Here is a 25,070-nt window from a genome sequence, read left to right as displayed (position 1 = left end):
ATGAATGGTGAATATTAAACATTCAGTTCCAGTGAATTGACCCTGAACTGTCTTTGGAAGAGAACTTATAACTTGAGTTTACTACCTGTAAGTGTTACAGTCACAAGCACATTGAAGGGGGGGCATGTGACATGAAGCAGATGGAGTTCATATTTATGGTTAAAAGTCAGTTATGGCTCTCACGCAACAACTTCACGCCTCCTCCTACTGAACTCACGTCACTGAATTTATAAATTAAAAAAAAGAAGCAAAACCACATGTCAACTTGTGTCTGTTTTCAGGCCTCTAACAGTGTGTGTGTACAGAGACGTGTTTATTTGTGAATAAACTTTGCTGTTGTTTTTGACACAAATGGGCTAATAATGATTAGTAATTATTTAAGAAACCACTGTGCATTAGTTTGGTAACATGTTAATGCTAACATGGTTTTGTTAAACCTTTCTGTTCACAGGAAACACCACCAGAGTCTCACCACAGCAGCTAAAGACATTTCAGTTATTCACAACCCTGACTTCCATTGGTGAAAGTACGAACACCATCCAGTCATTTTCTTTTAGCAGATCAAATGATCATGAGAGGTTGTCACTGAGCAGCAGATGACAGCAGGACACAGAAGATCAGCTACAGATTCCAACAATACAGACTTGTTTACACTCATTAGTCATGCTGAAGTACACACACACTCACTCTAATGAAGACACAAAGAGAACATTTAGACCCTGTTTACACTGGTGTGTTTTCGTTTTAAAATGAAAACCATGCTCGTCCATTTTCATTTTAATGTTTTTTTCTTTATAAATATGGATAATTGAGGCTAGCAAGTACGCTAGTGTGTACTTAATCAAACTTGATACAAATTCAAACAATTCACTTTATTTGTAACATTAATACACTGGCGCACTGCAGTGAAAACATAAACAATACATCATGGTGAAAACAGGTGCATAGGTCACATAAGCAGTCATACACTCGTTATGAAAGAAAACAATAAGAGATATTGTTTCTTTTTAATGTAGGCTGTCCTTCTACATTTTTTTATTTGAACGTAATGTTTTCAGTTGAAATGAATTTGATATGCATTGAGGTTGAGGATATTTTCATTTAGATTTAATGTATATTAAAGTTATAGCAAACTATGGGTGTGATGAAGCCTGAAGCCTGTGACTCATGCTGTGGTGATGCTCGATGGTTTGAGGCTTCTTGAGACACATCTCGCTGAACTGCCCCCACTATTAACACTGATATTGCACATACAGTTATAAACAAGTATAACCCTGTCCTCAGGGTCAGAGAGGGAGAAGGAGGTTAAAATGTGGTTGGCATCAGTTAGCATTCATGATTTTTTTTTAATTTTTTTAGATGTGTGTCATCTTATGATGTCTGTATGATGTGTGCTGTAAAGAACTGGTGTCTCATGCAAGGTGTATTCCCACCTCATGCTCAGTGTTCCTGGGATCCACCACAAAATCAACTGCCACCAGGATAAAGCATTTAATGAAGATGAATTTAAGAAACAAAATGTACGGCATTAAGAATATTATCTCTTTGACCACAAGGGGGAGCCCAGGAACAAAGGAAATGCAGTTCTGTTTCCACCTGACAGCAGTGATCTGGTACATGAGCTGGTACATTTTTATTAACTCTGGCTGTGATGTATAAACCTGATAGCAGTGTGACAGAATACATTGATGAACACTGTCAATAAAGCAGAGTTTAACAGTAAAACCTTGTGTTTCACTTTATAAGTAGCTTTTGATTGTCTGAATCACTGTCACTGCTGTAACATTAATGTCCAAAATATTAGCTTGTGTCGTCTCTGTTTTTTTATTTTAAAGAATATTTTACTTGTTTATTTTTACTCAGTACTTTGCATTAGCAACTTTTGCAGGCTTTAGCTAAACAAATCAAGCCAGAACAACAAAACTGTCTGTGTTAACAGTATGAAATTAAAGCAACAAATCAGTTTTATTATAAAAATTCCCAAAATAACCTTAAAGAAAACAGCACTGCATCCTCTTTTAACACATGAAGTTTGCTCACTCCTCTATGACTGCATTCTCCATTCTCCTTTCATTAGTTTCAGCTGTTAAAGACAACAACAAGGTCATTTTAATTGCAGGTTTATTCCAGGTGTTTATGGCAGAAAATCAACCGAACTGCATTTGATATCGTCCTAAACACAGTTTAAAGGGTGTTTGTTTAAATGCTTATGAAGGACAGTGAAGTGACACGTGACAGAGCTTCAGGAAAAGATGTGTTAGAAAATAAACATCATTCATTCAGTCATCTTCAGTAACTGCAAAATGTAGGTCAGAGATTCTTTATCAATTATTACAAACAATTTATTAGTGTCCTATTGCTCTATTAAATGCTACCTCTTCATTTTACAACCTTGTGTATTATTATTGTCATTATCTAATGCCTGCATGAATAATTATATCCATCATATATTATATTAGCTACAACATATTTGTTATGTAAGTTACGATATGTTTTAAATATAAATAGTGTGACAAGATGTGTATTTTCTAAAAGTCTGGAGTTATTTGTAATTTTTTAGATGCTTTGTCACACTGATTGAAGCGTCTGTCACGTGTAAATTCACCCTCAGACCTCAGCAGAAACAGAAATGCTGTGTTTTATATCATACTCGCATTTAAATCTTACTGTAAGTGCATTTTAGAAAACATTTTAAAACACTTATTTTTAAACTGCTTCTATTGAGTCAAATGATTTCTACTTTTCTTTAAGTGAAAATATTTTTCTGGCAGTAATTAAAGTTTGTTCATTATGTGAAACGTACTGAAAGAGTTCTTACCTCGAGCTCTGTAACATTTGACCAGCAGAATGATGGTCACCAGCAGATACGGAGAGGCCGTCACTACACTACTGATCAGCATGAGCACTGAGAATGGAGCTTCTACACCTGATGGACCTGACGCTGAATAAAATAATCATTATAATAACACTTTATTCATGATGAACTGTTTGTATGTTTAACTCAAACTGCAGTAGAAATAAATCCATTTACACTAGTACACACAGACACACAACAGCATGTGAACACACTGCATATTTTACACAGACTTACATAAACTCAGCACTATAGATTACATTAAGTAAATTTACTGCAGTCAACACATTCAGTCACAGTTGTATTTAAATGAATATTGAAATGATTTCTCACCTCTGACTGAGACCCAGCTTTTTGGTGACGCTCCTCTCTCTGGGTGTTTACAGTGGTAGAAACCTTCATCTGACTTTGAGACGTTATAGATGATCATCTCTCCTGTAGTCTGATTCTGGAGAACTGATCCATCTTTATAGAAGTCATCTCGGAGGTTTGAGGACTTTGCATTGCGATGTAAACAGCGTAGAGTCAGAGGATGTCCCTCAGTCACAGGATGGACAGGACTCTCCAGGATCACATCACCATCTAGAACACAGAAAATCACATGTACAGCAAAATGGATTACAACATGAATATTTCTCTATATAAACAGTGAGTAATTATATAAATATCCTTAGTTTATGGTGTGTAATACAATAACTAATTGATATGTATTACAGTGTAAAGCCAATACTGACTGAAAGTTACAGAGACTGCAGTTATTTAAACAAACTCTGATCAACACTACTTGATTTCACTGTGAAACTCATTACGTGAATGGTATCTGAAGCTTGTGCAAAATCATGCCTCTAATTATAGGCCTGCCATGATCAGGTGACGTGCCAATTAAGCGCGTTGCATGATATATATATGGCACCTGTGAACCATGCCACCAGCCTTATTATCTTCAGCGAGACCGCATGTCTGTTGTTTGTGTGACAAAAGACGCTTCACCGCTACTCTTATTTTCTCAAAATCTCTAAACTTTTCTATCCCTTTTTAAAAAATAAAAGAAAAGAGAAAGAAAGAATGAGCGAGAAAGAATTCAGAAAGTGTGCTACGCCTTGCACCCTTTTCATCACATGAGGAGATGGACACAATTTCTGCGTGAAGTGTTTGGGCATAGAGCATACCACAGCAGCCCTCGAAGGGTCTGTCTGTCAGCATTGTAAACATTTCACAATTAGGCAGCTCTGCTCTCAGTTCAATCTCTTCTCGTGCGAAGAGAGTTGGGTTTCACAGCCTCGCGGATCTGGGCCGGCCGCTGCCGAGGCAGTCAGCTGGCTAAGGTCGTGGGGTTCTCGTATGGATTTGGAAGAGGAGCTGGAGACGAGCGCTGCTCTATCTCCTGCTCTATCTCCGGCTCTCCGCCTGTCTCCGGAGCTCGCGTTGCGACTCCTCCTTCCCCTATGGAAAGCCAAATCACCCTCGCTGACTCCGAGGAGTCGGTAGGGGGTGCCACTGCACCAAAAACAGACAGTAACTCTCAAGCATATAAGGAGCTGCTTGAGGTGATTACTAGGGCAGTTGAAAGTTGAATATAGATTGGCGCGGGGAAGAGGAAGTGGCTCGTAGCAGGCTAGATGAGCGCTTCCTCTCCAGTGAAAATAAAAAATCTCCCTCACACCACAGAAAACTCCCCTTTATTTCCCAGAAGTGCATGATAAGATATCACGCTTCTGGAGAAAACCATACAATAGGGTTTATAACCCCGGGGCGTCTGATTACTCAGCCGTCATGGGAAGTGAGCAGGACGGCTATGTAGCGATGCCAAAGGTGGAGGAAGCGCTTGCGAGTCACCTCTCTCCATCAACGGCAGGTAATTTAGGGAAGCCAACTTTACCTTCCAAGCCATGTAAGGCCACCTCGGCAGTGGGCAAAGCCTATGCAGCAATGGATCTTGCTTACATACAATGGCAGTGTTGCAAGCCTACCAAGCACACCTGCTGAGTGAGCTCAATACTTTGGAAGGAATTGGGCCCGAGGCAGTGGCAGAGCTGCGCCACGCCACAGATTTATCTCTCCAAGCAGCCAAACAAACGGCCAGTCATATCGGCCATTCAATGGGTAGCCTGGTTGTCGCGTAGAGGCACCTATGGCTCAACCTCTCAGGGATGGGGGACAAAGATAAGATCTCCTTGCTGGATGCCACTGTTAAATCTTCCGGCCTGTTTGGCACCGTGGTTAATGCCATCGCCGACAGGTTTTGCGAGGCAAAACAGCAAACGGCGGCGTTCAACCAGTTCCTTCCCCATCGTGTTGAGTCCAGTGCTAGTGCAAGGGAGGCACAGAAGGCGAGTGTGGCGGCCTGCCTCCCCCCGCAGAGAGCCAGGGGGACCAAGCGACCACAGCCACAGCATGCTAAGAGGCCTGATCTAAGAATGATCATAAAAGCAAAGCAGTCAAGGAAGGAATGGTCCTGACGGGCCATGGAGGGACATATCAGGGGACATGAGGTTGTTAGGGCAGATAGCCCCCAGTGCTACTGTAGGGCCTGCCCTGGCCAAGACCATCCCACGGTTCCAGTCTTCTCTGGTCAGCGAGCTGTCACAGGGCAATGGAAATCTGATGCTTTCCCTCCAACGGAATGTAGAAAAGCTAACATCACTGAAAGACCATTTGGCAGCGTGGAAACTACTGTCAAATGTGTCTCCATGGGTTCTGTCTACCATAGAAAAGGGTTACCGTGTCCAGTTCAGAGATCGACAACACAGGTGCCATATATATGTATCATGCGACGCATTTAATTGCCACATCACCTGATCATGGCAGGCTTATAAGTAGAGGCATGATTTTACACAAGCTTCAGATACCGGTCACACATGCAAGAGCGCTCCCATACTGTTATGCTAAGCGCAACATCTCGTTCCCTGCTCAGGGAACAGGGTTAACCCAGACGTTTCTGTGCATGTTTGTCCCTGTGATTGAGTGGGTTTTCTCCAGGTTTTTAAGTTTCCTCCCACCTCCTAACAGTAAATATTCTGGTAGATGAATTGGCTGTTGGTGTCCTGCAATGGATTGGGGTCTCAAGCCAAGTGTATTTCAGCCCCATGATCATGTGTTCCTGGGGTAGAGTCTTCATGCCCCTGAGAAGGATAAAACTTTTACTGAAGATTAATTAAAATATATATATATATTATTATTATTATACATAATTCACCTTTGACCAAAAGGTGGAGCCCAGGTACTGTAAAAATCCAGCTCAGTTTCAACCTGACAGCAGTGATCTGGTACATGAGCTGGTATATTTATGAACACTGGCTGTAGTGTATGAACCATAAACACTTTAGTCTCTCTAATTCTCACAGGAGGCTTTGAGTGCCATCACACTGGTTTTAATTCTGTACTTTCAGGAGTGCCTTGAATTTTATTGATTAAAAAACAAATGGAAATATTAGACATTATGTAATTGTTAAGACAACTGGAGTGTTTTTGTTTTTTATTCAATGAATGTAAGTAATAAGATACAAATGATTTCTAATGCATGAACTAAACAACAGAAAAGGTACTGTGAGAAAACCACTTAATGTTGAGCATTAATTTTGTAAACATGCAGAAAGAAAACCTGCTGAATTATTCTTGCATATGAATAATGATAATGACGGCAATAAAAAACAAATAAAAAATAAACTGGGGGAAAAAAACCCCCAAAGCTTACAAAACCATATGCCTGACTCTCTTGATCCCTCTGCCAGGACTGGGAAGAAATGCACTTATCCACTGCAGGGTTTAACACTGAAACCTTAACCCTTCTGTTTGATTCCTCATTTACTCCTGAACTTAGAGTAGAGATCCTCTATTTACACTGTTAATACTGCAGGATCCAGTTTCTGCTTATAGCAATATAAATAAAATACACATTGTCTTGTTTCATTATATTTTTATTTTAAAATATTCAATATTAATTCATATTTTATATTTAAAAAAATACAAAATTGCAAAAGGTATGATATTTAATAATGCACAAGAGTAGTTGTTCAGAGTTATTGTTATCATTGTATTACTTGTACTTCATATGATACAATATTGCAACCAGGTTACATAATATTGTGAATTGATAATGATGCATTTGTTTTCTTAAAATGTTCCATCTACAAATCTCCTCACATAACTACAATTAAAGTCAAATAAAATATAAAAAAACACATCTCAAGGCTTGCTGTTTATCAGTAATGTTACAGGAAATCTTTTGAGGTTTTACTGTCCAGGTCACCATGTTGGTTTTAAACTAGCAGACACATTTGGTTTTTTTGCAAGTTTTCAGCAGAAGCAGAGCTCAGTCATCTAAATCAAAAACATTAGCGTGGCTAAAATCGTTTTTTCCTTCTTTTTTTCTTTCTTATAAGATATTTTACTTGTTTAGATTACTCGGTACTTTGTATCAGCAACATTTACAGGCTTTAGCTAAATGAATCCAGTCAAAACAAAAAGGCTGTCTGTAAAATACTGGGCTACTAACAGCATGACATTATAACAACAAGTCAATATTATATTAAAATCCCAACATAACCTTACTGAAAATACCAACGCATCCACCAATGCATTCACTTAGACGAACGTTGCTCATTCCTCTATGACTGCATTCTCGATTCTGTCTTCAGTGTGAGCTGGTAAAGAAATTATAAAAAAGTAATTTGTTTCATTCCAGGTGTTCACGGCAGAAAAGCAACTGAATCACATTTGAACATATCCTAAACACAATGTAAAGGGTGTTTGTTTTCATGCTTATTAATGACAGTAAAATGAAAAGTGACGAGGCTTGGGGCAAATGTGAGGACAATTAGTAAGGGTTTCCACCTGTGCATAATCACTCCTGTTTTATATAACCCACGCCCTTACTTCCCTGCATGTTTTGCTTCCAGTGTGTGCGTATGCATGCATGTAGTGACACAGAGCAGGAGCACGAGAAGCTGAAGCAGCAAATATTCATGTTGCAGGTTTATTTGATTCTGAGTTTGGCCGCAGACTCTCCTCTGCCTGCAGAAAAACCAGCAGAAACTCTTGTCTCAGGTGGTGTCTGGCCATGCTGCCACTGGATAAACCCTTAGACACATCTTCAGACACATTCTCAAATAGACAGGCTGGTAGAATGTTTTAATAAAACCCTGAAAATCATGATTTGTAAGTTTGTGCATGAAGACAATTGGAATTGGAATAAAAGGTTGTGGAGGTAACTCAGGTCTCCACTGGATTCTCCCCATTTGAACTTTTATATGACCAAAAGTCTCAGGCGACATTGGATGTAGTAAGAGAATGCGGGTAAGATGGTCCCACCCCTAGTAAAAATGAGGTTCAGTATATCCTGGATCTGAGAGCAAAGCACACTGGCTCACTTGTCTAGGAAAAGTTTTCTCCAGACCCAGGAAAGGTAGCAACAGCTTTACAATAAGTGCTAGTTAGGAAATTTGCACCAGGAGATTAAGTTGTAATATTGCTAACTTTTACTCGACAGTGGATTTAACCAAGGCCTATTGGCAGATTTATTTTCACCACAGTCTAAGGAAAAAAAAACTTTCTCTACGCTGTTTGTCTTTCACCAATTTGTGACCCTTCCGTTTTGGCATTTTGGGGGCACCAGACTCATTCCATCTATTGATGAACAAAATTATTTGTCCGCATAGTGCATATGCCGCCACCTACTTAGATCATATCATATTTTATAGTATTGATGCTGCGACATATGCAACATGTGTAGGCCGTCCTGAAGTTCATGAGATGGGCCGTGCTGCCAGCGACCCTGGCAAAGTGTGCAATTGAACTGGTGGAGGTATGGAATCTGGGTTTCCACTTGGGGTATGGGTAGGTACGTCCCCAAACTGACAAAACAGCAGAATTTTGGCTTGTTCATGCCCCATTCTAAAAAGTAGGTAAGACAGTACCTTGGTCTGATGGGGTACTATTGCAGATTTGTACAAGAATTTTCAGACCTTGTCAGCCCTCTGACAGATCTCACTAAAAGGGAGAGCCAGACCCAGTCCAGTGGACGAAGCTGTGTCAATGGGCTTTTGTGAACGCAAAGGACCATACTTCATTCCCCTGACTTCTCTCACTCTTTTGTGTTGCATACAGATGCATCAGACAGAGGGCTGGGGGCCATTTTTGTCCCAGGTAGCAGAGGTGGAGGATCGTCCTGTGCTGTACATATGCCGAAAGCTCTCAGTCAGGGAGTCTAAGCAAAACACCACTGAGAAGTAGTGGTTGGTGATCCAGTGGGCATGTCTGGCAGACATCTCATCATGTATGGCAGCTCAGCAGCTGAAAGCTGCTGTTAATCCAATGTGATTCATCTCCACATCAGGATCTTGCAATCTCCCTGGACAACTCTCAGATATCTCCTTCTATCACTCCATGCTACATTGGGGTAACCATGGACAATCACTGTCCTTTTCCTTTCACACTGCTAATATGACACGCTCATGCTGATTTCACCTTTACAACATCAGACTCGGATTCATCAATTTCTATCCACACAGGCCACTCAGGTGCTTGCTCGGTCCCTTGTCATTTTGAGAGTGGACTACTGAAATTCCCTCTTGGCAAGTCTCCCACTGAAGCCCATGCAACCTCTGCAACTGATCCAGAATGCAGCTGCACAGTCTGTTTTCAACCTTCGTAAGTTCTCCCACGTAAACCCATTGCTATGCTCCCTCCACTGGCTTCCTGTAGTTGCCCACATTATTGCCAGCGCCATATTTCCCTGCAGTTCTCGCCTTCTTTCCCACTGAAGCTAAGAAGGGTTGAGCTTGGCCAGAACCTGGATGGAAGTGGCATTAGTGAGGTCAGCAGGGGGTGCTCACCCTGTGGTCTGTGTGGGGCCTAAGGCCCCAGTATAGTGATGGGGACACTATACTGTAAAAACAGCACCGTCTTTTGGATAAGACGTCAAACCAAGATCCTGACTCTCTGTGTGGTCATGAAACATCCCTGGGCACTTATTATAAAAGTGTAGGGGTATACTCTGGTGTCCTGAATGGTGAAATTCCCCCATTGGCCCTGTTGGTCCCATACTAATCCCCATCTCTGAATGGGCTACATCACTCTCTCCTCTCTACTAATAGCTAGTGTGTGGTAGGTGTTCTGGCACACTATGGCTGCCATCGCATCATCCAGGTGGATGCAAAACACTAGTGGTGGTTGAGGAGATTCCCCCCCATTATGGAAAACACTTTGAGTGTCTAGAAAAGCGCTATATAGATGTAACTGTAACTAACTAACTAATCACATTTAAGACACTGATGCTTGCCTATAAAGCCAAAAACGGACTAGCACCCACTTACCTTAAAGCACTTCTCACACCCCACACTGCACCCCGCTCCCTCTTATTGTCCATCACTGCTTCACTACTCTACTGGTCCCACCATCTCTCATGGTACAAGGAAGGCATGCATCAAGACTCATCTGCTCTGGAAGCTAGGTGATGGAATGAACTTCCCTCAGATATCTGAACAGCCGAATCACTGACATTCTTCAGATGATTACTAAACACCTTCCTGAAGTACTTAAAAGTGGCTGTGTGTTTTTCTTAGTATATTACCTCCCTACCATCACCTTTTAGACTGATTGTATTCTTAGTCTGTGACATAGTGAACCAATATAAGGACATATTTAATGATAGAGACTTCTGTAAGTCTCTCTGGATAAGGGCATCTGCCAAACCTCATAAATGTAAATGTAACCATAAGTGGGTTGTCCTCACTCTCTGATACTATATAGTAGGATGCCCTTTCACCCTCTGTTTGGAAAATGCACCTCTGCAGTGGCTCGACCACAGGAAGGATGCTAATGTTGGTCCTTGCAGCCCTTTAAGTTCATTGTGGTCCATAGTCACAGAGATGGTTGTGTTGAATTTCTTCTCCCTTTTTGGGTTGGGGCAGGAGTCTGTTGTAGGCCAGACAGCTCCTCAGCCGGCGTCGAGTGGTGGGGGTATGTGGCAGGCAGGGTGTCATTTTAACAAGACTGTAACAGGGAGTTTAGGGGGGCAAGGTTGAGGGCAATCAGTGAGGGGTTTCACCTGTGCATAATCATTACTATTTTATCCAACCCATGCCATTTCTTACCTGCATGTGTTCCTTTGTGTGTGCATGCGTGCATGTTGTTGTGATGCACAAGAAGCCAAAGCAGCAAATATTTAAAGTTTTTTGGTTTTGCATACCTGGATCTCATCAGACTTTCTTTGAGTCTTACTCTAAGTCTTACATTTTACAAAACGTGTATTTTTGGCTTTTTCATGATAATATTGAGTCAAATGATTTTCACTTGTCCTAAGGTGAAAATGCTTCTCCTGCACTAATCAAAGTTAATATACTTGTTATGTGAAATGTAGAGACATACTGAAGGAATTCTTACCTCGAGCTCTATAACATTTGACCAGCAGAATGATGGTCACCAGCAGATATGGAGAGGCCGTCACTATGCTAAAGATCAGCATGAGCACCGGGAATGGACGTAATCGTTCTGATGTAGAATAAAGTAATAATTATAAGTAATAAATAATAAAGTATTACCTCAAACTACAGTACAAATAAATGCAGGTGAACACAGCATATTTACACACACTTACATAAATCAAATACTATAGGTTACATTATGCAAAGATCCCGAGTTCAACACATTTGTATTTTTAAAACTATTTAAATGAATTCTCACATCCAACTGATGTGAGTGATGTTCCCTTTCAAAAGGAACTCCACGTTGCATTTAGCATAACACTATGGGAGCACCCTTATGCACGACCGGCATCTGAAGCTTGTGTAAAATCATGCCTATTTATAGGCCTGCCATGATCAGGTGACATGGCAATTAAGCGCGTCGCGTGAAGATAAGCCTGAAGATAATAAGGCTGACAGCATGGTTCACAGGTGCCATATACAAAAATTATATATATATATATATATATATATATATATATATATATTATATATATATATATAAAATCACAGTATATACACTGTGAAGTGAACCATGCTGTCAGCCTTATTATCTTCAGCGAAACTGCATGTCGGTTATTTGTGTAAAGAAACAAAGAGATGCTAAATTTCCTCTCTATCTTTTCTCAAAATCTCTGGACTTTTCTATGCCTTTAATAAAAGATAAGAAAAAAAAGGAATGAGTGACAGAGAAAAATATGAGTGAGAGAATACAGGTAGTGTGTTATGCCTTGCTCCCGTAAGTAGTGCACACTTTCTGTGTGAAGTGTCTAGGGGTGTAGAATGCGATGGCAGCCCTCAAGAGGTGTCTGACTGCACATTGTAACACCTACATTAGGCAGCTCCGCTTACAACTCGCTCTATTCTCGGAAGCCAAAGCGAGTTGGGTTTCAGAGCCTCGCGGATCTGGGCCGGCCGCTGCCGAGACAGCTAGCTGTCTCAGGTCCAGGGGATCTCTTATGGATCCGGAAGAGGAGCCGGAGACGAGCGCTGCTCTATCTCTTGCTCTGTCTTCCGGGTCCGGCTCTCCGCTGGATTTTTTAGCTCGCATTGCGACTCCTCCTTCCGCTATGGAAAGCCAAAGATAATTTTTTAAAAAACACACACACAAAAAGAATAGTAGTAATTCCTCTGTGACCCCGAGGAGCCAGAAGGATGTGTTAAAAACTGAGAGCAGCATATAATGAGCTGTTTGAAGTGATTACTAAAGCTGGATGAGATTTTTTTCTCCCCAGTGAAAGTAAATCCCTCACACTGCAGAAAACTCCCCTTTCTGCCAGAAGTGCATGACAAAATATCAGCCTTCTGGGATAAAACCATTCATAAGCCATATTTATAACCCCACAATGTTGGATTATTCGGCCATTGTGGGGAATGAATGGCATGGCTATTCAGCTATGCTGAATGTGGAGGAGGCGCTTGCAAGCTACCTCTTTCCATTGACGGCAGGTAATTTAGAGGGGCCAGCTTTGCCATCCAAGCCACCGTGTAAGGCCACCGTGGCATTGGTGGGCAAGGCCTATGCAGTAGTAGTCTTGCTTGTGGGTCACTGCAGACAATGACAGGGATGCAGGCCTACCAAGCAGACCTGCTGCTGAGTGAGCTCGACATATGGTGGCATTCAGCCAGTTCTTTCCCTGTTGTGTCAAGTTCACTCGGGCATCCACGAGTGGAGCCCGAGCCAGCACTAGTGCGAGGGAGACACAGAAGGCGAGTATGATAGCCCGCCAACCCCCGCAGGCAGCCAGGGGAACCGGGCAATCATAGATGCGGCCTGCTTCTAGGCTTGATCTGAGAATGGCCATAACAACGAGCTAACAATAGAGCTAAAAGGTGCATATTTCCACATAGCCAAGATCAGGTTCTTCCCTTCGGACTACCTTTATCCCCTCGCACCTTCATAAAGTGCAGGGATGTCATTCTGGCTCCACTGTGACTCCAGGGCATCCGTCTACTAAGCTACCTGGACGACTGGTTAATTCTAGCACGATCCAGGGAACTGGTAGTTCAACATCGAGATGTTGTTCTCGCCCCATGAAGAGCTTGGGGCTCAGGTTGAACCTCAGAAAAGTATGCTTTCTCCAGTGCAGTGGACAACTTTTCTAGGTGTTATAAGGATTCTACTACCATAAGGGCATTTCTAACCCACACATTCGTAGGGTCAATCCTATCAACATTGAGCAAGATAAAGCTGGATCTTGGCATCCCCTCCAGTCTCTATGGGAGAATACTGGAGCTTATGGCAGCAGCAGCCAACATCAATTGAGAGGTCACCGTGTGTTTACAGACAACACAGTGGTGGTCTCATATACAGTATTGACCACCAAGGAGGATTATGTCCATGCCCCCTGTTCAGGCTGGCATAAGTTATTCTTCTCTGGGCAGAGGGAAACTTTTGGCAGTGAGTGCAATGTACATTCTGGGCAACTGGAATGTGGGGGCAGACATCTTGTTGAGGCAGGGGCTGAGGCCCAGAAATGGGTGGCTCCATCCACAAGTGGTGGAGTCCATATGGTGGAGGTTTGGCCAAGCGGGACTGCATGTGTTCACCTCCAAGGAGACAACACACTGCCCACTGTGGTTTGCCCTCACTCCTCCCGCACAATTAGGGCTGGACGCCATTGTGCACATGTGGCCCAGGTCACATCTCTACACTTTTCCCCGATCGCTCTGCTCCCACAAGTTCTAGCGAGAGTTCGCCAAGACTGCCTAGGTCTGTTGCTAGTAGCACCATATTGGCCAGATTGAATTCGGTTCTCAGAGATAATATCCCTGCTAGATGGCACTACTTGCGAGATTCCCATCCACAGGGATCTACTTTCTCAAGCTGGAGGGCTGATTTATCACCCTCAGCCAGAACTATGGAAACTGTGGGTCTGGCCCCTGAGGAGCACCAGCTCATAGATTCTGGTCTTACAACTGAGGTTGTAGAGACCATGTTGAACCCTAGAGCACCATCCACGAGGAAATGGTATGTGCTCAAGTGACGGCTTTTTGTCTTGTGATGTGAGGAATGCCAGCTAGACCCAGTGAACTGCACAATATCTACAGTTCTGGAGTTCTTACAAGGATGTTCCTCAGTGGGGTGGGCTCCTTCTACAATCAGGGTTTGCGTGGTCGCCATTTCGGACAGCCATGCCCCTGTTGATGGAGCCTCTGTGGGGCAACATCCTCTAACTTCAAGGTTTATGCGTGGTGTCAGGCAGCTGAGGCCCATCTGCAGGCCGCGCATACCTTCCTGGAACTTTTCTGTGGACCTGGAAGGTCTGTCAGGTGCTCCATGTGAACCCTTAGAGTCAGCCTCTGAGAAGCTTCTGACTCTAAAGGTAGCTCTTCTGCTGGCCCTGACATCTCTCCAGCGAGTGGAAGATCTACAAACACTCTCTGTTGCCCCTTCCTGCCTTAATTTTGCCCCTGGATTAGCCAAGGCCTTCCTGCATCCTAGACCGGATTATATTCCTAAGGTGACTACATCGGCTGCCCAGCCTGTGGGGTTGCAGGCTTTCTGCCCTCCTCTGTTCCTCATACCGGAACAAGAGAGAATGCACCTGCTGTGTCCAGTAAAGGCTCTCTGTACTTTCGTCCACCACTCCGGCTAGAGGCTTAAGTCAGAGCAGCTGCTGGTCTGCTTGGTGGCGACAGTAGTGGTGATGCTGTGTCAAAGCAACGCATCTTTAATTGGACAGTGGAAGCAATTTCTATCGCTTATGAGGTGCACAGTCTCCCTACGCCTCTGGGCATAAGGACTCATTCCACTAGGGGGATCGCGTCCTTGAAGGCTTTGTCCAATGGGGTATCCTTACAGGATATGTGTGCTGCTCCAGGGTGATCGACACCACACACATTCATTCGATATTACAGCCTGGATATTCATTCCGCCCTGGGCTTGAGTGACTTGCAGTGACCCTCGGGCTTGGTTCTTTTTGAGTAGGCCGTACCCTCGGTATGACAGAGTGGGTATTCTCATTCCCGTAGTGTTATGCTAAACACAACGTCGAAGTTCCCTTTGAAAGGGAATGTCTGGGTTACTTCAGACACGCTTAATTGCCACGTCACCTGATCACAGCAGGCCTATAAAAAGGCTTGGTTTTACACAAGCGTCAGATGCCGGTCGCGCAAGGGGCGCTCCCATAGAGTTATGCTAAACGCAATGTCTCGTTCCCTTCTCAGGGAACAGGGTTACATGCGTAACCCAGACGGTTTCTCTTTCTGGGTATTTAAAACTACTAAACATTCAGAACTTTCAAAACATTACTGAGATAAACCAGTTCAGTGTGTCTTGTTGAACAGTTCTCCCAGTTTGAAACTCAGAGTTCTGAATATCCTGTAATGAAACATTTCCCTTTTCCTTTAACAATAAACACACTACATGAAGACTCACCATGCACTGTGATGTTGACAGGATTACTGTTTTCTCCAGATTCAGACTCACACCAGTAAACTCCAGTGTCGGATGTGGAGAGGGAGCTGATATTACATGTAGATCCTGTAACTGATCCCAATTGTGTACAAACTGACACCCCAAGTCTCTGTGTGTATCGTCTCACTGTCCATCCAGTAGAGTTACTCTGGTCCTCACAGCTCACTGAGAGAGAGTCATCATTAAAGTGTTGAGTTCTGCTGGGATTGATGATCAGAGAGACTGGAGGAGATTCACCTTGAACACAGAACATTATAAGTCACAAGTATTATTATGATTGTGTTTTCATGACAAGTCATGCACTGAGCACATTCACACCTCGTTTAATTAAACAGTGCTATTTGAATGAGAATAATCCTCTACCAGTGCTTAGGGCTATTCAACTGCCTTAAACATTCCTCACTCAGGAGGGTGAATATAAAGATTTTTTACACCAAACATTATCACAGCTTTATTTACACATCAATACACATTTATATATACCAGTGATCCATAGTGTCTGTAGGTTGCTGTAATGTGTGTAAAAGGCTCGTTCTTTTCTCTCTCCTCTGCACACATAAACTCCTGTGTGATTAAGAGCAGCAGGGCTGAGAGTGTAGAAACCTCCAGATCCTCTGCTGCTGTCTGAGAGGAGCACCGCTCTATACCTGATACGGCCATCATTGTCTCTGTAGGGAACATCTCTGTACCAGCTGAATTTCCAGCCTGTAGAGGAGTCTGTAACCTCACAGCTTAGAGTCACTGAGTCTCCTTCAGTCAGCCAGCTCTGTGGAGATATACTCAGTACTGGCTGTGGTGTCTCTGTTACACAGGAAATACACAATTATAAATCTGTATATTTACATAATCACAATCTTGTCATGACTGTCTAATGTCAGAAAAACTATGGAGTAAGGAACCATTACAAATACTACATATGGCTATAAAACTAATTACACTACGAACTTACAAGAGTTTAACTACATGTGTCAATTACACAACCTGCAATAAAGTCATATTTACAGCTAAATACAGTAAGTTCACAAAAAGTCTTAATTATTAATGAATATGATTCAACAGATCTCAGAGCCATAAGAATTTGTGAAACATAATTAAAATGAAAAATCACAATTAAGATTAGAAATACAGTGCATCCAGAAAGTATTCACAGCACTTCACTTTTCCACATTTTATGTTACAGCCTTATTCCAAAATGGATTCAATTAATTATTTTCCTCAAAATTCTACAAACAATACCCCATAATGACAACGTGAAAGTTTATTTGAAATCTTTGCAAATTTATTAAAAATAAAAAACAAAAAATGCACATAAGTATTCACAGCCTTTGCCATGACACTCAAAATTGAGCTCAGGTGCATCCTGTTTCCACTGATCATCCTTGAGATGTTTCTACAACTTGATTAGATAGAATAACATGAAACACAAAGTTCTATAATATATTTATTCACAGTGCTTGTGATTTTAAAGCTGCGGTGAAAGAAATTATGATGTACAGTACTGTGTAAAACTCTTAGGCACATTTCTTTATTTATTTAGTTGTTTATTATTATTATTATTATTATTATTATTATTATTACTATTATTACATTAATTTATGTATTTATTTTAACACATTGTTATAGATATTTATGTATTCTGCATTATTTAGTCAGTACAAAAACATTTTATATTTCTAAACATTATGTTTCCAAAAAAATTGTATGTCAGTACAGCAGAAAGCAACATTATGTAATAGACCACTTTTCAGATGAAAAAAAAAAGGCTTATGGGATTTTTTTACGCAAAAAAAATCAAATGCGACAGTCAAACTCTCCAGAAGGACTGTGTCAGATTCTTCAAGATGCTCAGTAAAACCTACCAGCTAATTTTTAAAACTGCTCAAATTGTACCTGGAGTACTATTGAAGTTTATTTTATTACTGATTACTGCATGCTGTAGTACATTGTTAAGTAGAAAGATTCAATGAAATTATTTTGAAGTCATATTTACTTTACAGTATTTCCTGCATTTGTCTAAAACTTTTGCACAGAACTGTACTTCTCACTGTAATCCTACTGAATCACTGAGATCTGTTTAGCAGTCTGTGTCTACTCATGGTTGGTATAATAGACATGAAAGACACTGTATTTGCTTTTTTAATGTAATGTGCTACTTATAAGCAACCAGAATAATAATAAAAAACTATAATAAAAAACTATATTTAAAATATTGTATCTGCTTTTATTTTGAAGGTCAAAACTTCATGGCTATGTGCAGATAAAAGCTTATAATTCCATAGAAAGGTCTCATATCAGCTTCGGATGAATCAGATCATTGCAGAGGAAAGACACTGAGATTTTGTGCCTCCTCCCATAATTTTTGCTGTGTACTAATAACCTCACCGACTCACCAGAATTTTACTGTAAGAGTAAAACTGTAAAAATCCAGATGTTGCCACAGACTCACCTGATACAGTCAGTGTCACAGCATCACTGATCTCTGAGCTCTGAGAGTCACTCCTCTGTCCTCTGCAGGTATAGTCACCACTGTCAGATTGTATAACACAACTGATACTGACCTCCTGCATTGTGCGGTCTGCACTGAATCCATCTCCACTTGTATAAAGCTCGGTTTTATTCTTCTCCCAACTGTAAGTCCACTCAGAGCTTCCTCCTCCCTGTACGTCACATCTGAGAGTAACTTTCTCACAAGTGAACAGATGTTTATAAGGTTTTATGAACACCACAGCTTTAGGAATACCTATATTAAAAACAAACAAAAAAAAAATCTATTGTTAATCAACAAGCTATTTAAAACAAAAGTATGAACAATTTAACGGGAAGTAAACATATAATTTGAAATACTGCTTTGAAGTAAACTTACAGAACCACTGTGAACCAGAAGTAAAACGACATTAATTTCTGTAGTATGAATTTGTTAGTTATTCTTTTCTAACTTTATAAATTTTATAAAATAATTTATTTATTTTAAGTGAATTATTTTCAAAATGGGAATCGAAAATCAAGAGCCATGTGTGAGCGAATTCACAAAAAAGCACCAAGTGAAACTGAATATGAGAAGAAAGACTGAAAATAACCAAGTTATTAACTTCTTTTAAGGCTAGAAATTTGATATTTATTTTGAAATTAAAATGCATGGACACTTCATGTACCTAGAGTATGAACACTTAATTTAACTAAAGCAGGAACATCTCATTAAACTAAAGCAGGAAAATCTCATTAAACTAAAGCCGGAACATCTCATTAAACTAGAACAGGAACATCTCATTTAACTAGGACTGGATACAAACACTCAACTACGACAGGGTATCAACTAAAGGACAGGAAAACAGACAGAGCATGTCAATATCTCAACCTGGCACCATTATACATTCCGTCATCTTCTGTTTGTCGCCCCGCCCTGCCCTGCCCTGCCCTGCCCTGCCCAGCCCTGCCCTGCCCAGCCCAGCCCAGCCCAGCCCAGCCCTGCCCTGCCCTGCCCAGCCCAGCCCTGTCCTTGCGCACTTCACTCACGTGTACGTGCGCGTTCTCAAGCTGCTTGTGCATGTTGTCGCCACAGCGCCATCTGCTGGCGGTACCGTAACACACATGAACAAATAAAGAAAGAAATGTAAAATACAACTGTATATTATTACCTTGAGCAGGTGTCACTGGTACAAGTGAAATCAGCACTAAAAAAAGAACAGAAACAGAGAACATGATATACTGACACATGAAAAAGATGCAGTGTATGATTAAAAACAGCACATTTTCGACACACTGAACTCATATGAAAGAAATACAGTGTGTGTATCAAACATGTATCAGCAGATATTATTCCTGATATATGGACTCAGTGGACACATTAATCCAAACAGCAGGACATAAAACCAATGGACTCTTTCACTGTAACACTCAGTACATATCCTAATCATAGGCTAATCTCATCATTCATGACTTTAAAGTGCTGTTAAAATTCTGTTTGAGATACACGCAGAGGAGAAAAGTAAAGCCTGGAGTTTGTAGCATGAGCCTGGACTCAGGTTCCTGTCTGTGTGGAAATTCCTTGGGCATGCCTCCTTTTCTGTCACTGGTTACCATGGTTATTATGGTTATTATGCTGATGAAAGCCGTTAGCCAGAAATGAGCATTAATGCAGATATTTCCCCTGCAGCATGCTTGTAGCTAGTGTTTTATTTGTTATTGTTTTAAAATATCTTGATATCTCAAAACACTTTTTTTCCATCACTCTACTGCACTCACTTTGTCTCCAACACTCCCTACTGCACTCACTTTGTCTCCAACACTCTCTACTGCACTCACTTTGTCTCCAACACTCTCTACTGCACTCACTTTGTCTCCAACACTCCCTACTGCACTCACTTTGTCTCCAACACTCTCTACTGCACTCACTTTGTCTCCAACACTCTCTACTGCACTCACTTTGTCTCCAACACTCTCTACTGCACTCACATAATCTCCAACACTCTCTACTGCACTCAATTTGTCTCCAACACTCTCTACTGCACTCACATAATCTCCAACACTCTCTACTGCACTCACTTTGTCTCCAACACTCTCTACTGTACACAATTTGTCAGAAAAAAAAACAGAATGCTGTAGACAGACAGACAGACAGACAGATTTACAGACTTTCATCGACCCTGCAGGGGAAATTTGTGGAAAAAAATAAGTAAATCTCCATATAGTCACCCAAGCTCAGGAACCCATGAACTTAGAGCCCTAATGCCGTAACTCCACCACTGTATGCTCTCTGATTAAAGTAAAAATGCATGATCCCATCCATGATATACAACATGCATACCTAATTATGAATTTCAACATAAATAAAAAAAAGAATACAAAAATGTGAGGAAAACATCTTTTGTTATGTTGAGATTACAAGATAAAAAAAATACATACATATCCTTTCTGGACGGACACCAATTTGTAAATTGTCTAACACTAAAAAATATAGTTATTTTCTGTTCTGTCAGCCAATGACTACTTTAAAAACAGATGCACTCATCCATGATGTACAGCATGTACTGTATGCATAATGCTGCATTGTGATATGAGAATTATATCAAAACAACAACTTTTTTATGTAGAGGAAACTGCTTTTGTGAGAACCAGAAGAAAAATAATTAATGATATCAAGAGAATGGCAGAGAGAAAGGATAAATAAATAACTTATGGCCTTTCTGGACTTCATTTGCATCACTGCCATTATATTCATTATAGAGATATTATTAGTGGTCAAACATGGGAACTGCAGCAAGTGCTTGGACAAAACAAATTCTGCCCCATGCTCACTATGAATATTTTCTGTGAAGCAGGAGAGGACATGACTGTTAATGACCTGGTTGCCAGATTGGGCTAGTTTAAATTTCTCTGTGTCCTCCAGTATCCTGATATATAATAAATAATCTGAATTAATGTAATAAATATAAATGCAGATCACCTAACGCTTTGCCTGTTTTCGACCACGAGGTTGCCCAGTGTCTTGGACTGTTTGCCTTGTTTTCATTAAACTGCTCTGCCTGTTTTTGCATCTGTCTCAACCTCCATTTTGTAACATCACTAGATAGTAGCCTATAGCGTGCACTACGAGGTGTGGGTTGCAAGGCAGAGTGGCCAGAGTGGAAGTCAGGTCAGCAGTGTGAAAGTCAAACGCTCAGTCTGTAAACCACAGTGAAGCCGAAGCAGACGTGGTTGTAGCAGGACGCAGGCAAGCAGGCTGAGTGAGAGGTGAACCTTGAGCATAGAGAGAACAACAGAATAAGTGGACAAACAAACACTGGGTAACACAGAGCTGAACAAAAACGTGAGAAAGCCTATCGTGATATTGCACCAGAATCTGGAACTATCAGGTGATAGTTCTGGAGGACTGGGGTTTAAATACACTGCCATCTGATGAGGGGGGAGCCGGTGTGTTCGCCCAATCAGGGAGAGGCATGAGGTGGAGTACCACACCCAGACACACATACACAGCAGAAAGAGAGCCATCACAGGAGACATGAGGAAGGGGGAAAATTTTAAATGACATGAGAACTTCACTGCATGAACATAACACTCCTAAAATCCCTTAACTAGAAATACACATTAATGCAGATTGAGCAGCTGTTTGATTAACCATGAATTTAATTTATTATCATATTAAACTATTTGTTTACTAATGTATTTACAGTCATTAGTTAAAAGGGAGCTATCTGTCTCACACATCTGTCTCACCTCCTCCCCTTCTTCACTGCTGAAGCCACATCGCTGACTTTCAAAAAAGAGGCAACAGCCACTTCGTGTCTTCTCTCAAACCTCAATTTTGTTTCTGTTAGAACCATGATGCAATTCAGCTCCATCCTGTACCCTGATAACTAACTGACTGACAGAGTAGTATTGTTAAGGCCTCAGCACTTCCTGTGTTTCACTGATAGATTGAGAGAGAGAGAGAGAGAGAGAGAGAGAGAGAGAGAGAGAGAGAGAGAGAGAGAGAGAGAGAGATACATATAAAAAGTCATTTATATTTTACTGTACATAGACTTGGTAAGTTCTGTTCCTTCATCTTCCACATTAAGGCTGTTTTAAAACACACTATAAAACTCACAACAGGATTGACTTCATCAGGATGTCAATGTGGTGAAACACAAATAGATTCTGATTTGAGGTACATGCATACGCAAAGCATATTTCAGTTCAGTAAAGCCTGTAGTTTTCAGAGCACTTTTGATCTTGGATTACTGTTTGTGTGGCTTTATGCATGTTCCCCACGAATCACATGACAATGAATCAGACGAAAATGAAACACATGAAAATGAATCACATGAAAATGAATCACATGAAAATGAATCACATGTAAATGAATCATATGTAAATGTATCAATGAAAATGAATAAATAAATTAAAATGGAAAAAAAAAAGAATGCATGTTCTCCTCGTGTATACATGGGTTTCCTCACTGTTCACATACAATCTTAATGAGTTGGGGTGGGGGGGGGGGTGTTTTATTTTATTTATTTATTTTTTTTTTTTAATAAAAGGACATGTCTGTAGAATATGGAAGTCCAGAAAGACCATGAGTTATTGATCTTTTTCTGTACTGTTATCTTGAGATCATAACATTTTTACATGACAAAATAAAAATGTTACTTTCCATTAATTGGTGTTATGATGATTCTGCAGTAATTAAATTCTAAATCTCTCAAGTGACCTTAAGTGTCAGTGTGGTAGCTGGTTATCTTCATTATCCAATGTAATAGTGTTACGCTTCCTGGTCTGTCTTTATTCTCTGGGCCGTTTCTGTACAGTTTTGTGCTGCAAAGTATTACACAATGCCTTGTTTCATCTGTTTTCCTTTTTTCTATCAAACATTTGCTAGTTACAGTGTGTGGCATCAAATCAACAACATGAGTCAGTGCATGCAGGGATGCTCTGTACGAGCACAAAAATATTCACACAAATTCCAAACACGAGAGCAGAAGAAGGAACCGCACACAAGCAAATGCTCTGAGCCTCACTGGGGACATTCTTACTGTCACGTATCAGAGAAGGAACTCTGGACTCTAGTTCCCAGCAGCCACTGCACCGTACTAATCAGTCACATGAACACCTGCACCTGTATTCACTTCCTGGTTAACGAGCACGCTTATATAGACACTGTTTGCACGGCTTAATTGTCTCACGTTGTCGTACTATGCTTTTGTCTATGCTTTGTCTTATCAAGGTTTGGGAATGATTGTCTTAATTAAAATGAAAAAAGAGCCTGTTGTAAATGTATGAATGGTGAATATTAAACATTCAGTTCCAGTGAATTGACCCTGAACTGTCTTTGGAAGAGAACTTATAACTTGAGTTTACTACCTGTAAGTGTTACAGTCACAAGCACATTGAAGGGGGGGCATGTGACATGAAGCAGATGGAGTTCATATTTATGGTTAAAAGTCAGTTATGGCTCTCACGCAACAACTTCACGCCTCCTCCTACTGAACTCACGTCACTGAATTTATAAATTAAAAAAAAGAAGCAAAACCACATGTCAACTTGTCTCTGTTTTCAGGCCTCTAACAGTGTCACTGCCCTGTGTGTGTACACAGCTAATGAGACGTGTTTGTTTATGAATAACCTTTGCTGTTGTTTTTGGCACAAATGGGCTAATAATGATTAGTAATTATTTAAGAAACCACTGTGCATTAGTTTGGTAACATGTTAATGCTAACATGGTTTTGTTAAACCTTTCTGTTCACAGGAAACACCACCAGAGTCTCACCACAGCAGCTAAAGACATTTCAGTTATTCACAACCCTGACTTCCATTGGTGAAAGTACAAACACCATCCAGTCATTTTCTTTTAGCAGATCAAATGATCATGAGAGGTTGTCACTGAGCAGCAGATGACAGCAGGACACAGAAGATCAGCTACAGATTCCAACAATACAGACTCGTTTACACTCATTAGATTATTTAAACCCTGTGTTTTAAACTTGCTCTACTTGTACTCTTACCTGTTGAACTATCATAGTTACTGAGAGTAGTTACACATCAAACTAAACCCTTCTCATAACAGATATGGATACACTGATCCACCTGAGCAGTCATGCTGAAGTACACACAATGTCCTAATCACACAATAAACTCATCACTCAGGACATTCAGACTGCAGATGAACAACTTTATACCCCACCACTCACTCTAATGAAGACACAAAGAGAACATTTACTCACAGAGCATCACAGCGAGTGGACTGAACTCCATCCTGTCTCTCTAACGACTGACTGACTGACAGAGCAGTGGTGTGTGGTAAAGTTTCAACTTCCCGTGTTCTTACAGAGAGCGAGAGAGAGAGAGAGAGAGAGAGAGAGAGAGAGAGAGAGAGAGAGAGAGAGAGCGCATGCTTCAACTTCTCTTTAAGTAGATACAGACTTTGTTGTGCCTGATCCTTCCTCTTCCTAGGAAAAGGAAGACCTCAAAAACTATACTATAAAAATATTTCCTGTAGATTTTACAGTAATTCACTGCCATGCTAGGTTTACATTTCAGGAACTATGCCAATGCAAGGATTAATGTGAACACAACAAAATGGCTTCACATTATACACTGACTCATGCCCAACATTACATCTTAAGTAAATCCAGCAGCTAAACACATCACACCTAATAGAAAATCACTAAATGAAACAACATGTTAACAGCAGCCTACAGGCTAAAACAGGACCTGAGAAAATGAACAGATTCACCAATAGGAAATGTGATGTAATATTTCCTCTAGGCTATGATGTTGAGGGAACATCTATCCAATGAAATTAGGACAACATATTGTTTCAAAAGAAACATAAATCACGAATTGTTTTAACTTAACTAAG

General features: G+C 40.8%; 1 protein-coding gene across 3 annotated transcripts; it reads right to left on the bottom strand.

The window, feature by feature from the left end:
- Nucleotides 1–1,512: 1,512 nt before the first annotated feature.
- LOC108268239 (carcinoembryonic antigen-related cell adhesion molecule 5) lies at nt 1,513–24,527 on the bottom strand. 3 transcript variants are annotated; one of them, XM_047156536.2, is made up of 9 exons: nt 24,433–24,519; nt 19,372–19,407; nt 18,183–18,476; nt 16,220–16,537; nt 15,698–15,973; nt 11,237–11,344; nt 3,188–3,436; nt 2,819–2,941; nt 1,513–2,083 (listed from the first exon to the last, which is right to left on the bottom strand). In XM_047156536.2, the coding sequence occupies exons 1-9, from the start codon at nt 24,461–24,463 to the stop codon at nt 2,037–2,039; spliced, it is 1,482 nt and encodes a 493-aa protein (XP_047012492.1). In that variant the 5' UTR covers nt 24,464–24,519; the 3' UTR covers nt 1,513–2,036. The 3 variants fall into 3 exon arrangements, with proteins under 3 accessions (XP_047012492.1, XP_047012491.1, XP_047012493.1); XM_047156535.2 differs by lacking the exon at nt 24,433–24,519 and adding an exon at nt 21,180–21,888; XM_047156537.2 differs by lacking the exon at nt 19,372–19,407 and having other exon boundaries at nt 24,433–24,527.
- Between the last annotated feature and the right edge of the window lie 543 nt (nt 24,528–25,070).

The sequence above is a fragment of the Ictalurus punctatus genome, chromosome 7 (genome assembly GCF_001660625.3).
Source record: "Ictalurus punctatus breed USDA103 chromosome 7, Coco_2.0, whole genome shotgun sequence".
NCBI classification, from domain to species: domain Eukaryota; kingdom Metazoa; phylum Chordata; class Actinopteri; order Siluriformes; family Ictaluridae; genus Ictalurus; species Ictalurus punctatus.
The sequence above is the reverse complement of the archived record's forward strand: the minus strand, read 5'-3'. Positions and strand labels throughout refer to the sequence as shown.

What these genes read in the sequence shown, in the direction of transcription:
- LOC108268239 (XM_047156535.2), bottom strand. Translation starts at nt 21,270, where the DNA reads ATGCAAAAACAGGCAGAGCAGTTTAATGAAAACAAGGCAAACAGTCCA. An exon ending in ACCAGTGACACCTGCTCAAG is followed by an intron (nt 18,477 to 19,371) that starts GTAATAATATAC and finishes TTTTTAATATAG; the next exon opens with GTATTCCTAAAGCTGTGGTG. An exon ending in AAGCTGGGTCTCAGTCAGAG is followed by an intron (nt 2,942 to 3,187) that starts GTGAGAAATCAT and finishes TATTTTATTCAG; the next exon opens with CGTCAGGTCCATCAGGTGTA.